At 40.6% G+C, this 16,522-nt stretch overlaps 1 protein-coding gene across 1 annotated transcript in view; it reads right to left on the reverse strand.

Annotated features, from left to right (window-relative positions):
- fat3b (FAT atypical cadherin 3b) overlaps positions 1-16,522 on the reverse strand; it is a 67,569-nt gene that overhangs the window by 6,781 nt on the left and 44,266 nt on the right. The window contains exons 35-51 of the mRNA XM_085289121.1: positions 16,061-16,274; positions 15,747-15,961; positions 14,972-15,109; positions 14,624-14,767; positions 14,349-14,546; positions 13,895-14,172; positions 13,228-13,790; positions 12,786-12,917; positions 12,515-12,672; positions 11,346-11,877; positions 10,983-11,136; positions 9,511-9,667; positions 7,639-8,031; positions 6,346-6,601; positions 1,920-2,018; positions 801-860; positions 479-517 (exon numbers count right to left, since the gene is read on the reverse strand). Of these exons, the coding sequence (XP_085145247.1) occupies positions 479-517; positions 801-860; positions 1,920-2,018; positions 6,346-6,601; positions 7,639-8,031; positions 9,511-9,667; positions 10,983-11,136; positions 11,346-11,877; positions 12,515-12,672; positions 12,786-12,917; positions 13,228-13,790; positions 13,895-14,172; positions 14,349-14,546; positions 14,624-14,767; positions 14,972-15,109; positions 15,747-15,961; positions 16,061-16,274 (3,730 nt within the window). The remainder of the gene's footprint in view (positions 1-478; positions 518-800; positions 861-1,919; positions 2,019-6,345; positions 6,602-7,638; positions 8,032-9,510; positions 9,668-10,982; positions 11,137-11,345; positions 11,878-12,514; positions 12,673-12,785; positions 12,918-13,227; positions 13,791-13,894; positions 14,173-14,348; positions 14,547-14,623; positions 14,768-14,971; positions 15,110-15,746; positions 15,962-16,060; positions 16,275-16,522) is intronic.

Raw genomic sequence — 16,522 nt, forward strand, 5'->3', positions numbered from 1 at the left:
TGCAAGGCCGGGGTGAAAGCTTTGCTTTGCTTGGAGCTAGGACTGCTGCGCCCAATTTAGCAGTCATCAGAATTCAAAATTTCTTAATTAACTATGAAGCAGAATACGTTTTAAAAGTATCTCTGGACATAATATTTTTATTTCATCAAAGAGCTGCCTGAATGTTGTACCTGAAAGCCCTACACTGTTTGCTACACACAGGGCAACAGAAACTGACTCACATTCCAGTTATTTTTCCCGACCTCCGAGGTCAGAAAACATAATCGGAAACTGGAAGCCTGCATTGACATTCAAAGAGTGGATAGAGTCGGCATAAATAGACATAGTAATCTGTACTATTGGGCTCTGATGAAAGTATTCAGAGACAATACTGCAAAGGATGCAAAAGGTCAGGTTGTGGGTTCTCACCCCTGACAAATAAAGTCAAAGAAATGGCAAATTAATAAGATGTTTTTCCATTGCGTTGCATCTCACTCACCAGGGCTGCTACGCCGCTGTTCTTTGTCCATGTTTGACACTACAAAGGCAGAGAGAAAGGGAAAGTCAGAGACAGAGCGAGACAAACAACCCAGAAACCAAAGGGGAAAAACTGAAACACAGAGAAATCCGGTGTCAGAAACTGACAACAAATATTAGAAATCTAAGCAGGATGTTTAATTCGTAATAAGAACGGGGGCCGAATGGCAGCGGCTCGGCTGCATTCAGTAAATCTTTTTGCTCTGCCGCTGAACAAATATGTTGGCGTCGGAATGACAGACACAAAGAAGACAGGGGAGTTAACAGAGGATTTTCCTTCATACCTTCACTTTCAATGTTATCAACAGTATCATTGACGAGACGTATCACTGTCACTATGGAGGCTAGGCAGAAGACAGAAAGAGAGAAGAAGAAATGGAAATAATCTCAGTGCATTCATGAACAGGGCAAGGTTTTATACAGTGGAGGTGACTCAGAGGTGCTGAGAACACGGAGGAAGCATGTTGCAAACGTGTCTATATACATGTGGTGTCTGTGCGTGCGCGTGTGTGTGTGGGTGTCCTGTAAGAAAGCGAGGACTCTTTGCAGCTACACTAATTAGACAGGAAATAAAGCACTGACATAGATTTCCTATGTAAAGAACACAACCACACACACACACATCAGCATCATTACGGTGCTTGACTTCCACCCTCTTATAGTTAGCCAGTGGAAAATCAATGCTATCGAGTTATCTGGGAATTGTAGCTTTGAAAAAAAGATGCACAGGCAACCTGTGCATATTGGTTGCATTAAAGCATTTCCACTTCTCTAATATCACCCTGCTTTTCAATAATTACTACAGGCCCAGCATTTGATTTTACACTAACCTTCATTTAACCAGGCAATTCATTAGGAACTAATTCCTATTCACAGTGACAGCCCTGCGAAAGGCGAACCCTCTCAAGGGAACTAAGAAAGAAATGTCAGATGCTTAAAAGACGGCGGCACACATTCAGAAACCATTTAAAACACTCCCTGCTTGAATACAGTCACAAGACGTAATAACACGTGGCAGCAAGCAACACATAATTGGCAGTCTATCTAACGGACAACAGCATCAGGCAACCAAGAGCAAAGCAAGAACAGCACGCACAAACAGCGAGCAAAGACAACAGCAGCAGCAAGACAACAAGGTTAGAAGGATATGCATGCAGAACATGAAGCAGCGGACAGACTGAAGATGGAAGACACTGGTAAACCGAGAAACAATTACATGTTTCAGTGAGAATGCTTGACAAATCTGTCCACTTTTAGGACTTTTTTCTGCAGAAAGTTCCAGGCTTTAGTTGAAGGAGTTTAAAATGATGGTGGGACAAAGAAGGTACTGGTGTGGGGAACATTACCTACAAACTTCTGGCAATTAAAATGCGCTTAAGTTAATTTGAGTATCAGAGTCTTACCGTTGTCATCGAAGGACTCTGAAGTGTAGGAGCTAAGTGAGTGCTCCTCGGAGGTGGAGTCCGAGAGACACCCCAGCCCGTCCGCCAGCTCCGACACGTCTAATGTAAAAACACAAAACAACACTCATTCACATCAGCAACTTTCACTCATGGTAAATTAAATGTAGGTTCAGAATTGAAAGACGTGTTCAGATATCCGAACCGTTCAGATCTGAAAAGCTCAGTAACGCTTGTGCTGTATTTACATTTAAAAGCTTAACTTCGGCTAATAAGAAGCTTCTAAAGTCTGAGCTAAAATAACCTCGCATCAGCTTTGAGTTGGATTTCTATCAGGGTGAAAAGAAGAAAGGATCAGAGTGACCGAAAACTCTCTACTTTGTTCATTCAGTGCACTCATGGGGAAAAAATGTGTCCACAGATCCGTCACTCCGCCTGTCCATTCATTTTCTTTCTAGCTGGCTGTGTTCAGTTAGAAGAGCGAGGCTAAATCTGCTATTCATCTACTTTTGACTCAGATAGAGCATATTTAAAAAACATATTTGACCTGCAGAATGATTTTTTTTTCCCATAAAGGCTTCCTCGCTGCTTTGATGTACAGCATTTTCCACAAATCCCAGTACACCTACTGCAAATCCAGGTCTGTCCATTTAATGCTGTCAGCACTATCATGGAGGGGGTGAAGACCACCGAGTTACTGGTGGTTATGTAACTGCTGAATAACTGCTTAAAGAAAAAAAGCAAAATAGAGCAAATTGCATGACAACGTCACTGCGCTACAGGGTAGGGTGGCAAGTAGGTTTCTGTTTTGGGTCAAGCTTTTCATACTGTGGTAATCAAAGGTCTTCTTTTATGTTACAACCCTGCAATTTTGTCTGCGCACACAAATCAAATTAATTTTTGTTTGGAGAAATCTACCAGGCCTAATATCTCCAGTTTTCCTTAACCTTTACGTCTGCAGAGGCATCATTTCAAATAAACTGGCGATTACAAGTCAGTGTGGTCTTTTTTCGTGCCTTTGCCGAGCTGTTATTTGAAGGTTTGTTTCCTTCAAATCACTCCAAGTGTCCTCTGAGTGATTGTCAAACAACTGCCCGGAGGTCCGTAGCAGGTACTTATGACTTCAGATAAGCTGTAAAGACTGTTTACAACACAGCCAGAGGCAGGTGAATTTCTCTACCAGGTGCCCCTTATGTAGAAGCAATGAAGTCTTTTTTTTTCTTCATTTTTGCTCAAATTGGGAAAGAAATACAGAGGACCAGCAGAGTGGAAAGGCTGAGCTGTGAGATCAATTGTTTGTGCAAAATAAAACTGCATGCAAAGAGCCAGTTTTGCTGATGTGATTAAAAGTAACTTTTAGCAAACTTTTGGGAAAACTAAATAGGCTTTTATTTAGTAGATGGAACAAACAGAGAGGAAAAAAAGAGAGAAATAGAAAATAGAAAGCTATTTAAATCCATTTTACTGCCTTGCTGCTATGTAGCGATGGATCTTAATGTGAGAATCATTGATTGGCAATAAATGGTCTGGGTTCTGAATATTTCCTCATGAGCATCTTTTCAGATGAATTCTTCTCCAGATGCTTGTATTGAGTCACAGTAAACAAAGATGCACTAACAAATTATATGGCATCAAGTCAAAAAAGTAAATCAAAAGTCTTTTTATTCAGCTCATTTTGGAGCAAAGATGCCAGTGTCACATTAACGCAACGTCTCAAGAAAAATACATTTTTCAAGAAGACTATACAAATATTTTATGTCATGCAATTGCTTCCCGCAGTTCCAGCTGTACCTTAATACATCCCAGCACACAGTTGTTCCTGTGGGTGGGTGGGTGTAAATTCATAATAACAACAGAGATTTTGTGATAGCGTTTTGAATCTCACACCTCTACACAACAGTTTACCCTTGTCTGACAGGTGTGACAGAATTTCAAATCTTCAAAAATCTTGTTTTTCACTTCACGTTTGGTAAGCAAGCATTCAGGGCTCGGCCCATCTTGTGACCAAATCCGTACTCTGCAACCGTGTCCGCGAGGGCCGGGATGTCTGGACATCAACCTCAGCTTTCTGAGCTCAAGCTACGTAGTCATGGTTCAATGCATATGGAAGAAGCGAAACGCTCCTGTGGGAATGTGATCAGTAAGGCAGTACCATCAATCAAACTAAACAAGAAAGACAGTGCAGCAGCCACAGGTCTAATTCAGGATGCAGGCAAGGGGACACTTAATATAATCAGGTTTTGGAAAAAGCAAAAATGTTTTACCCTTTCTTTCTTTCTTTCTTTCTTTCTTTCTTTCTTTCTTTCTTTCTTTCTGTTTTTTTTCTTACAAGTTCCTATAATTAAGACCCACCCAAACTACTTTCTTTGCCGAGCCAGTTCAGTAAAATATAATGTTACGCTGATTTAAGTGATACAGTCTACAATTTGGCTCCCTTCTTATTTTATGTTTTTTTCCAGACAAGTTTTCAGCATTTCAGTTTGAAACACTAACAATTACCAAGCAAAACAGAGCCAATCCAACAGTTTCAACTCAAAGTCATTTTCAGCAAAATCAAACATAAATGTCAGTCAAAGCGGCCGCGCTCCTAACTCCAGATGGATGAGTTAAAAAAAAACTCTCAGAGTTGAAACACTCCATAGAAGCCAGACTGTAAACATGCTGTAAAGTTGGACATTTTAAGCATATGGGGAATAGCTCTCTCTTGAAGCCAGCCTATTGTGACAGCTAGAGGAACTGCAGTTTGTGGCACATCTGCACTGGCTTCAATATTCACCTCCAGAGGTCACGCCTCGATCAGTTCACTCTGAAACACCCAACTTTAGAGCAGAAATGACCATTTTTAGAACCAGGTTTTAATCTCTGTGGCATGTTGTCCTCCTGTGAACATGCTAAAAGTCTTGAGTCTGCCTTCACTTTTTAGTATTTTGCAAGTAACCTAAGAAATAGGTGCAAAAGTTTACCGTAACAAGTGCAAACATACATGGAAAAAGAGTATTTAAGGGGAAAACAGAGTTTGTACAGTTCAAACCTTTTTTTTTTCTCAATGTCAGTCTTCAGAAATGACTTCCTGTGAGTGAAACAGTTCATAGTTAGTGTTTAAAATACTCCTCCATGAAGAAGACATCCTGAAGAGTTACCAACAGTTACCAAAAAAACTCCAAACTATAGAGTTCAGTATGAGGCCTGATTTGTTCAAAGAGTATTTTCCAAGTATTTAATTATTCATCCCATTTTATTTATTTATGATCGAACGGGTAGTAACAGAAAATAACCATAGTTACTAACAGGGATGTTCCCTGGTTAGTAACTATTTCATGTTTTGACCTGTGGCCTTGTTATTGAAATACACATTATTGCACTTGCTTGTGGCTGTCGTGGTGTAAATAACTTACAAAACTCATTTGCAATTGATTAGTTAACCTGGCAGTTAACACTGCAGTCATTAACACAGTAATCTTGAGGTCAGTTTTCTATAAGGTTTATCATCATTAAATTAATAGACTGGTGGTGTAAATGTGAGTAGGTGGTGCTGGTTCTTTTTTTTCTTTTTTCTACAGACACTCAGCGGGGGACCAAATAAATAAAATAACCTATTTCCCATTCCTACAGGAAAAAATCAATAATTAACAGCCAGGAAGTTCCCACCGCAAGCTGTATTATTCACACAACAGGCTGGACAAAGGATCGAAATATCTGACGCCTACCTGCGCACTGAAATGCAACGTGGTTCATCGACAGAGAACAGACTGGGAAGAGTGTTGGCAGCTAAAATATCAGACGGATGCTGAATTACAATGACATTCTTCTCTCCTTCGGTTTGGTGCCTGTACGGCTGACAAAGGTAGGTGTGAAGCAAATTTAAGGAAAAATAAAAAGAGGGAAACTTGACAGAGAAGTTGGGTGACTTTGTGTGGGAGTGTTCCAACTACTTTGATTTTAACTGAACTTTATTTTTTATTTTTTCTTTCTTGCTTTTTTTTTTTTTTTTTTTGCAAAAGTAGGACAAGAACATAGGACATCAGTTCTGGCTGATTACCCTGACCATTCAAACAGAAGTGCCCACAAGATCCAAGAGAGTTATCCTGATACAAGTGGACATAATTGCCAATTTCAGCAGTGTAACAGAAAGTTCTATTACCCATTATTGCTCCTAGGAAATAAATAAGAAAACTGAAATGATAGCAAAATAGAAAATATTACTTTTTAAGCACTCTTGCTTACTCTGGGCCATTTTCTTTGATGTGTGTGATCAAAAGGCATAGAGCACTGTGAAATGAGCTCTCTCAGTGAAGATGGTGGTATTGGTGTAACACAATGTGTTCATGGCCTGTGTACTCTTTGCCTTTTTGATCAGGTTAGAAGCTGTGTGCGCACATGCGTGTGTGTGTGTGTGTGTGTGTTTGCAGGCAGACTGTTGCAGTCTTACCCTGTGGACTGTTATCTCTCTGTGTTCTCTCCAGCTCAAAAGCTCTCTGCCCCCACTCCTCCTCTCTCTCATCTCTAGCCCTCTCCAGCTCTTTCTCCCTCATTTCTTCGCCTTCCCAGGACACTTTGTGGGCCGGGCTATGCTCTGAGCGGCAAGCAGATGCTGAAGGGAGATTGGGTGCCACACTGCACACTGCGACGCCCCGCCTATTGGCCATACCTCGGACATTAGACATGTCTGAGAGGAAGCTGCTAATCTGCAGAGACACAAGAAAATACCCAGAAAGTTCGGGTAAGGGCAAGCCAGGTAGTTACTATTCAGAAACTCGAAATGCAAACAAATTTATACAGGATTTCATGCGTTATTAGAAAACAAATCATTATTTCATTCTTTGTGCAATTACACGCACAATCAGAAACATACATAAATTATCAAATGATTGCTTTTTGTAAAAACAATACAATATTCTGCACCGGTGTACGACCTTTCTGTTTTATATTTCCAACAATTCCAATTGATTTTCTGATACCATTAATTGTTTTTCTTAATTATTGCCATGAAAGAAGAACTGGGTCATCGCCCTATCTGAAGGGCCACACACATGATGAAGTCGCTGCTGTGAAGCTTATTTTAGCTCATCACATGCAGAATTGACTACAAAGAAGACATGAACATGATTATTAAATGTGAGCAGACTTTCTGTATCCTGTAAGCTGATTATCTACATAATAGAGCGAATGTGCTGGGAACATTACTACTTTTTAATCTACCTATATCGTCCTTGTGTTATATTTGATATCAAAACCTAGTTCCTGCCATAAAAACACAGTTTTTATAGTTGAGCTGTGTGTGGAGCCCATGTATTCTTTCTCCAGCACACTGTGGCTGTTTTTAAAAAATAGGACTAATATAAGAAATAATATTCTTTCTTTTAAATTATAATATAAATTCAGATAAATTAAGGAAGTGCAGCATCGTCAAAAGGGACTGATGAGCTGGGAGATATGATGCTCCACAAATATTGAAATTGTCATACAAAGTGGATATTACTTTGGATGCTCATTGTTATAGTTTGATATTAAAACTTAAATACTCTTATTTTAAAGCATATCATTCCTGCTTAGCAACCATATTATTCATGTGTTTTCCTAAATGGTCTGACCAACTATTTTTTTTAGATATTAGCAGTATGAACATATTCAGTTATTTAACTTTGTCACAATTTTGTCTGTTCCGCAGCATTTACTATAAAGCAGACACATAAATATCATAATTCAAACAAGCTATGCACACCTGACTGCCTTCACTGGAAGTGGTCCTGTCACCACTGAGTCCTCCTGGTAGAGGGGAGTGGGCAGTTGGGCGCACCATGACCTGGGGAGGGCCCACACTGCTGCCTCCCACCTCACCATAGGTGCTTGTGGTTGCTGGTGAGCCTGATACACGAACGGCTTTAAACTCAATCCCTTCTGCTCCCATGCCAGTCTTGTGCAGCATGTAGCTAGTTTCTGTGGAGATAGCCGAGATGCCCATCCCAGTCTGAACACCGGGGCCTGGATCTGAGTCTTTCCTGAATTTGATTTTTTTCCTAAAGACGATGAAGAGTATGAGGAGGAAAATGATGACAAACGCAAGGACTCCAATGCCAATTATCTCTCCTGGTCCAACGTAAGACAGAGGCTCAGCCTGCACAACAAGAAAAGTAAAATGATTAAAACATTATAATATTATAATAATTTTTTCTAGTTGAATAACAAACAGTTAAGTGTCAGAAAAACTCTAAGGTCATCAGTAAATACACAGATAAAAAGTTGAAAGAAGAACAAGCTTAGAAATAATTCACTTCATAAAAAAGGTCTTTGTTGTCAGATGATTAACATGAACATGAAGTGCTTTTTTTTTCTTAAGCCACTTAACACTCACCTGTGAATCATTCAAGCATAAAAAAGACACCTTAATCAAAGGATGAACTAGTGCCGTGCCCACATATAACAGAAAACCTAGCAAAGAATCAATTTGCAATTAAATTTTAGGCATTTTTTACTAGCACCCTATTATAAAAACACATCGTTTGTTCCCAGTCGTTCAGTCCAACAACAGAAAATGTAACAAAGTTTGACAGATATAAAATTCTGTTTTTGCACCAAAAAGCAGATTCCCAGAGAGCTATTAGCCAAAAAATAGGCATATCTTGGCATGGTGTATATATATTTGAGGAAGCTGGACAAGTGAATGACAAAAGAATAAATATCTACAACAGTATCTGAAAGTCATGTCCTTAAGAAATAGGAAAAATTCACAGGACCTGAGAGGAACATAGTGAAGTTAGTTTACCCCCAAAATGTTTAATACTATCAAAGGGGGCTCATATTAAACCCCCAAACAATTTCTAAATGTTTGTTATTACTCTAAACATGAGATTAATAAGAATCTCATCGCTACATCTGAGACGCTAATTAGCAAAGTTTTGAAACACAAAGCATCTTTTGAGTATTGAAGTAAATGAAATGTTGGTATCGGGAAAATTCATCATCTAAAGCTGGGTATATTTACAACCCTTATGCACTCACTACTCCAAAAGATTATGAGCACATTTTATGGTCTTCCAATTTGGAGGGAGTGATTGAGCTCACAGCTTTTTTGTTTTAATGCAATGCGTGATGAATAAGTTTTGGCAATAAAATTATACATTCTCTCTAATGCAAGCACTCAATTAAAAAGAAAAACAAACAAACAAAGAACAAAGTTAACATACATTAGTTGTAAAAGAAGCTTACTAGATTTTGTCAACTCTGCTGCAGTCCTCCAGGGATTAATGAAGGTACCTTCCTTCTTATAATGTGCCACATTAATTGGGTTTGCAGTCTCAGTATAAGGTATATGGCACAATAAATTCAAGAGCATAGCAACTTCAAATAGAAACAGCAATTTAGGCATTACTACACTCTCATTTATCTGCTGTGGGAACAAAGATACCAAGTTGGTGAATAAGCCTTCCAGGGGGCTGCTGTAAACTCAAAATTCTCAATTTCCCTGTGTATGCCAAGTCCAATTAGGTGCGAGCTGAATGCACAAAAAAACAATTCGAGGAGTTTTCTCGATTATTTTTTCATTTATTCTGTAACATCTACAAAAATCCAATTCCAAGCGTCGCTCATACGCTACCTGTGTGTCATCCCCAGGATCACCAGGCGTCAGATCATCGCACAGCTGACCCTCATACCCTTCTGAACAGTTACAGTAGAATGACCCGAATGTGTTCACGCACTCTCCTCCATTTCCGCACGCTTCCTGGTCACACTCGTTGACGTCGTCGTCACATCTGTGGCAGCAAAAACGAGTAAGTAAAGCCGCTATGGGGGGCCGCAATATGATGTTATCAAAGTTAAGAAAAAGGAAGAATGCAAAGGTGAGAGTGAGCTAAAACATTTAAAACTTTTCCCAAATGCTGGGAATTTTCCCCATTATTTACATTTAGACGGTTCTGATTTAAAGAATTATTCATGAATGCAAAAAACATGAACACACACTCCGACTGAAGAAGCAAATTCCAGCTGAACATCATAAAAGTAATTTTACTGCAGACACATACATGCTCATCTCAGCTTGTCATTTCAAGCATGGTGTCCTGCTGTGCAGCGGATGGAAGATACATGCAATTCTCTTTTCAATTATTTTCTCTTTGATGGGATTTTCAAAACATTTTGCAAATCTGACGGAAGAATTTTGCAGAAAGTTTCATGACAGAACTTTCCAAAGTTTTGCTTTTAAATGATAAAAGTGCAGGTCACAGCTTAGTCATTAATTATACACACAATACTCATTAAGGTCTGGATGTGCTGGCCAGTGATATCCTCTCATTATTATTTTAAACGATGAATACTTTATCCCATAATTAAAAAAGTTAATGAAGTTGTCTCACATTAGTTTTATTAACCTATGAAATAGATGAGTAATAATGAGAAAATGTCAAGTTTTCTGGCTTTTTCCATAACAAAATTCTATATTGTATTTTTTTATTGTAATGCATATATTTTAGTGCTGGAAGAAAAAAAAAACAACAACTTTAACATTAATTATTAATGATATAAACAATCTGGTGCCTGAAAAAACAATACATTTTTATTCCATGGTTTTATTAGTGTAAGGATAATTGAATTTAAATTAATCAAATGAATTTTTAAATCCAAGTCAAAAGCATAAAAAAGCCAAAAACAAAACAAAAAAATTCCTCTGTGGGGGAAAAGTGCCCTCTGCTGGTGGCTCTGTGGAACAGCCGCATGAGCAGAGAGGTTATTTCAAAGGCAATTACTAAGCTGTAATTAAGAAGACAGCTAGAGAATGATTATGGGCTTTTCAACTAAAATTATGCAGAATTAAATTAGAACCACTAACCCCCCCCCCCCCAATAACAACTAATGTGGGCTAATGAATGGGATTTTGAGTCCAGCACATGCTCTTTCATGTTTTCACTGAGAGGGAGGGAGATACAGACATTGAGTATCTTAATAATCAGCACCGTACGGCTCTCATTGTTTACATACTTTCTAAACAGGACACAGCATTTGTCAACACTGCTGTTACAGCCGGTTATTAAGGCTAGAAAGTGTGAGCGATTCCAGGCTATTATATCTTACATAAGTCCCCCGAGTCCAGTAGGGCAGCCACAGAGGAATGCGCTGCCTACAAGCTTGCAGTCTCCACCATTCTGGCAGGGGTTTGGCATGCAGGATGTCAGTTCAATTTCACAGCGCCCCCCAGTGAATCCAACACTGCAAGTGCACATAAAACCTGTGGAAGAGATATTTTATGTCTGAAAATTATAATTAATATCAACTATTGTGCATAATTCTAATAAATGATAATGATCAATGATACAACAACAAGTTATCAAAATAAAATGATTAAAAACTGAAAAAACAGAGTAAAAACAAAGTAATGAATGTGTCCCACAGCAAGGCACATACACATGATCATGTTTTTTGTATATATACACACACCTCCAGAGGGAAGGCTACTGCAGATTGCTCCGTTGAGGCAGGGCTGACTGACGCATGGATCTGGATAAAGCACGCAGCCCAGTTTGATCTCGCTGAGCCCTGCTATCTCAGCATAACGGCTCCTTTTATTCTGGAGCGGCAGCTCATTTCCGTTCAGCATCAGCGAGCCCAGGCACCCCTGGAAGCCGTCCTGAGCTCTCGGAGGGCCCCTTACGCCACGCTCTGCAAGCCCTGGCCCTCCCTGGCTCCTCCCTGACCCAGGGCCTGGCCTCTCACCTTGCCCATTTAGTGGCCTGACTTGGGCCCCAAAGAAAAATGATGAATCTGGTGCCAAAGGCCAAAGACGAACCGGGGCTCTGGCTGCCCGGCGACGTTCCACATAGCTGTCATCCAATGACAGGAGAGTGTAGTTCATAGTCAGCTCCAAAGTGACTGCATGCCACAGGCCATCATTTATCGGTCTGCCAGAGATACCCATAATGCCAAGGGTGTTGTCACAGTCCAACTGAAACCAGAGTCGACCGCCTTCAATCTGTAGAAGGAAAGAAAAGTGTTGGAACTAAATAATTTGCAGTGCCTCAATAATGCTATGCTTCTTATTAATAATAACTGTTATAAAGTTATATAGTGTAGTATTAAGTGGACACAGCCCTGAAAAATAAAGGCATGAGACCACATGTCCTTGGGGAGTAGAAAGCTGTAGACTCTCACTCACGCTTGCCTGGGAAAGTGTAGATAAGAGGCGACCATCTCTAAGATAAGATAAGATAACCTTTATTAGTCCCACACGTGGGAAATTTGTTTTGTGGAAGTTACTGAGACACTGTTGTTTAGATTAGAGTTAAAAAGCTTCTGTAATAAAACTGTTAGTGGCACAACACCAATTTGAGATCCGCAGCAGCGTGTCATGCAGGACGCATCTCCCTTCTAGAAATAATAAAGTGTTAAATGGTCTACTGAGCAGTGTTTTGTCTTCCATCGGATGCCTCTGAGGAATCAAAAGAACTCGGTGAAGTGTGATATTATATAACAAAAAGTTATATCTTCTGAATAATACCTGATGATGTTTTCTAAAAAACATATACTGAGAAACATGTTTCCTTCTAACAGGAAATGAGCAGCCAGTGTTTTGCATGACCCCCAAAAAAGCATAGCCCTGTAACCTGTACCTTAAGCATGGTGCAGGGGTTAACCCGTGTGAACATAATGACTCCTCTTCTCTGAAGTGTTCTGATCCTGAGGCCGAGCTTCATCTCTCCGCTCTGGCCACTCGCTGTCACTCTGTACTTGATGTAGCTGTTTCCAGAGAAACTCAGCGAGGTCTGGCCTGCACATTTGTAACACACAGAGAAGCGGGAAAAGTTTCAGGTTACACTAAACCTCATCAAACTAAATCAGAAAGACAGAAGTTATACAAACTGCAGGCATGCCAAAACACACCTGCACAGTCATCTAGTCTCTCGGGCTGACACTGGCAGACAGATGGCGCAGTAGGACCAGAACGCACACACTGCATATCAGCTGGACAGGACTGACCTTCACAGAGCTCCACAGGGGTGGGGCATGTCCCTCCTGTTTGAAAAGGGGTAGAAATACAAATATTATTTGTCATCATGTGAAAAGCCTTCAGATTTACATTATTCTTTCATTAATTTATTTATATTTACATGCATAATATATGCCTCTGTAGTTTTTGTATTTTCTTTTTTATAGAATGCAAAATGTATACTACATAAGCAAAAATTCTGCATGTTTTCATTCAGATATTTCAGGATTTTACTGATTTTTACATGAAAACTATCAACCAATGCCGTTCATGAACTGATGATACGTGTTTGTGACACTGACTCTGTGAAGGTTCAAAAATGAGTGTAGTACAAACCGGGACAGGTGCAGGTCTCTTTGCGGCTGAACGTAGGCGACACCAAGCTGACCCTCTCTGTGCTGTAGGTGACAGGCGAGCTCCCGTCCATCACAAGTGTGTTTTCACACACTCTATCCCCACACTCCAGCTCGCCAGAACAAGTGCTGCTCACCACCACAGCCCCAGCTAGCACACCTCGAATCTGACCCTGCGCTGCCACCTCCTCCAGCTTTGCAGACAGCTCTTGCTGGGAGTAGAACACAGCCATGCGTCCACTGCCCGGCGTCTCTGGCCTCTCCATGGCTAGAAGCAGGTCCACATCCGATGTCCCCATCACTGGCTGTACACTGAGTATGTGAAGAGGATCCTGCTGCCCTGGTGACCACTTCCATCCACCTAGTCCCCGTAACGTTAGCTTAATTTGGCTAAGGTAGCGACTAAGTAAGTCTTCTGGAGACAGCAAGTTGAAACGTAGGGTCAGAGCGCTACGCAGCATGACATCTGTCACTTGTTCGACCTGGATGGAAACGTCAGCTATCACAGCAAAACGTCCATCGCTCACTGTAGCGTTCATCTGGTACCTGAGAAAAGGCAAGAAAAGATACTGAATTGTTACACCAAAAAGTTTTCTTTTTTCCATATCAGTGTTTTGTTTTCCTGTGTGTTTGTGTGGTCTAGCGTTCACCTGCCAGGTTCCAGGCCTGGCAGCGCTACAATGCTGCCATCCTGTCTGTTGACCTTAAACATGCTCTTGGGCTGAGGCTTCTGGGTAAATGACAAAACGTCACTCAGGTCACGGTCAGTTGCAGAGATCCGACCGATCGGGCCACCTGGAAAGGTATCCGTGACCATGACGATGAAGATCTCCAGAGGGGAGACAGTCGGCTTGTACTGACTGTTCCCAATGACCCTCAGAAATACCCAGGAAGAGGAGGAGAGACTAGGCTTGCCAGAATCAGTTGCCTGAGAGAGACAAAGTTATAAAAAAAGTTATAATGACACTTAACAGCAAAGAAAGTTCTACAGTAATAATAAGGTCTTGCTTTAGTGGGTTGAATTTACACTGGTGTTAAAGTTCTCCATAAAAGAAAAGTCTTCATATTAAATAGGATACTTTTTAAAACCGTAAAGTTCCTAACCTGGATTTCAAGAGTGAATTCTCTGGGGGCTTCAGGGCCAAACACACGGTTAGACCTCAGAGTCCCAGTCTGGTCCAAGGAGAAGAAGTTTCCCTCATTTCCTGACTTGATCCGAAACTCAAAGGGTGGACCATTCTTAGGGGAGTCTTTGTCGCTGACTGATAACTGGAGCAGGGTGGTGCCAGCAGCTTGGTTTAGCTGGAAGTAAGAAAGTGAAGTTGAGACAACATTGAACTAATAATATAAATATAGACAGCAAACACGCACAAATGTACCTGTATGACCACCGTGGAATTGGGAGGATTGAAAACTGGGGGGTTATCGTTAACGTCAGAGATATCGATGTTGATTGTGACTGTGGAGGACATCGCAGGAGAGCCACTGTCAAACGCCTGTACCGACAAAGAGTACCTGGACACCTAGGCGGTGAAGAAGAGAATGTGATTGCCATATCTGTATGTACATCAGGCAGTGTGGCAAGCACTCTTATGCTCGCATAATGTGATATTTCATTGAGCGTTGACCTTGATGGGACCTGGTATTTTCTGTCCTGACTGTGCTCATGAACCAGAAAATTACAATTGATTGTTTATGAGATTTTGTACTTAAACATGCATCCTTACAAGTTCTCTGTCAAGCTTCTTGTTGACTTTGAGAAGTCCTGCTACAGGGTCAATCCAGAAGTGGTTGTTTCGGTCACCTTTCAGGATAGAGTAGGTGATGCGCCCATTCACTTGGCTATCCAGATCTTCAGCCACTACCTAAAAAACAGACACCCGGAGGGAAAGAAAGTGGCCTGATTTCCTTGGGGTCAAATACAAACTGGCTAAAGACCAAAGAGAACGAAGGGATGACAACATTGACTTTAAACCTGAAAATAGTCAGGATTAGATTGACATCAACATGATCAATGTATTAGCATTAATAAAAAAACAAAATAAAGTCGAATAAAGTTTTCCATCTATCCATTCTCTTCCACTCATCCAATTCAGGGTTTTTTACACTCAAATTAGTTTCAGGAGCACGGACAGCACATGAGGTTGCCACGCCCTAACACTTAACTGTTTTTAGTGGCGGATATACAGAAACTCAGCAGTGTGCACTTTGACAATACGTGAGATATAGATCACAGATACACAAGATTAATCCACAAAATCGAAAATACGGTGGTACTGGAGTTGAAGAGCATAGAAATTTGATTTTCAGATTTCCCCTTGAAGTTATTTAAGTTGTCTTAATACAAGAATGCTATAGAAGGTGATGTCAAAATGTTGTCACACAATTTACAGTCCTACATCAGAGCCTATCAATTACTAAAGCCTGTTTTAAATATAACTAGTCTCTATTGGAGTGATAGGCTATTTTGCCCCATTTAGTAAATCTGGCCTTAAATCTTACCCTTGTAACTGTCTGCCCAACAGATGCATCCTCGCTGACCAGCAAATTGTAGATGTCCTGATTGAAAGCTGGAGCGTTGTCATTGACATCCATAAGTTCAATGGTTACCATTGTAGCTGTGCTAAGAGGAGGGTTGCCATTGTCCCAGGCCTCGATGGTGAGATAATAGTCCTTACACACCTCAAAGTCCAAATCATCAGCCACTGAAATAGAACCTTAACACACATATCAGTAGATATTCATTTTTTTTTAATTCCCTGCTTTTAAATTTCACAATAACATGGCACAAGCCACACACAGAGATATCTACTCACCCCATTTCCTGTCTATGGTGAACTTTCCTAACTCATTACCCGACCGGATGTTGTATGTGATCTCAGCATTAGGTCCGATGTCAGCGCTTGTTGCCAGGACTCGCACCACCTCGGTTCCCACGGCTACATCCTCGGGGACAGTTACAGCATAGTCTCTTCTCTGGAAGACTGGAGCATTGTCATTCACATCCAGCACTAAAATGGTCAAATAAACCTGAGGAAGACACACAAGACTGTAAAACAGCACCTAACCACTTTACTGCACTGCTTTCAGTGCCGTTTCACCACAAGGCAGAAGGGACCACAAGCGCATACAGAAGTTGTACAGAAAAATATGCTTTAGTAATAAAATAGGAAGCTGAGGCAAAAACCAACTAAAATCTGTGCCTGCTATAGGGTGAGAGAGTTTGGTGGCTACTAGATGAATGCTATTTTGACTCTATAGAATATAGAGTCACAAGT

This window comes from Mchenga conophoros, linkage group LG10, assembly GCF_057382185.1.
Source record: "Mchenga conophoros isolate Kocher_MC1m ecotype Shallow Benthic linkage group LG10, M_conophoros_male_GT1.1, whole genome shotgun sequence".
Taxonomy (NCBI): domain Eukaryota; kingdom Metazoa; phylum Chordata; class Actinopteri; order Cichliformes; family Cichlidae; genus Mchenga; species Mchenga conophoros.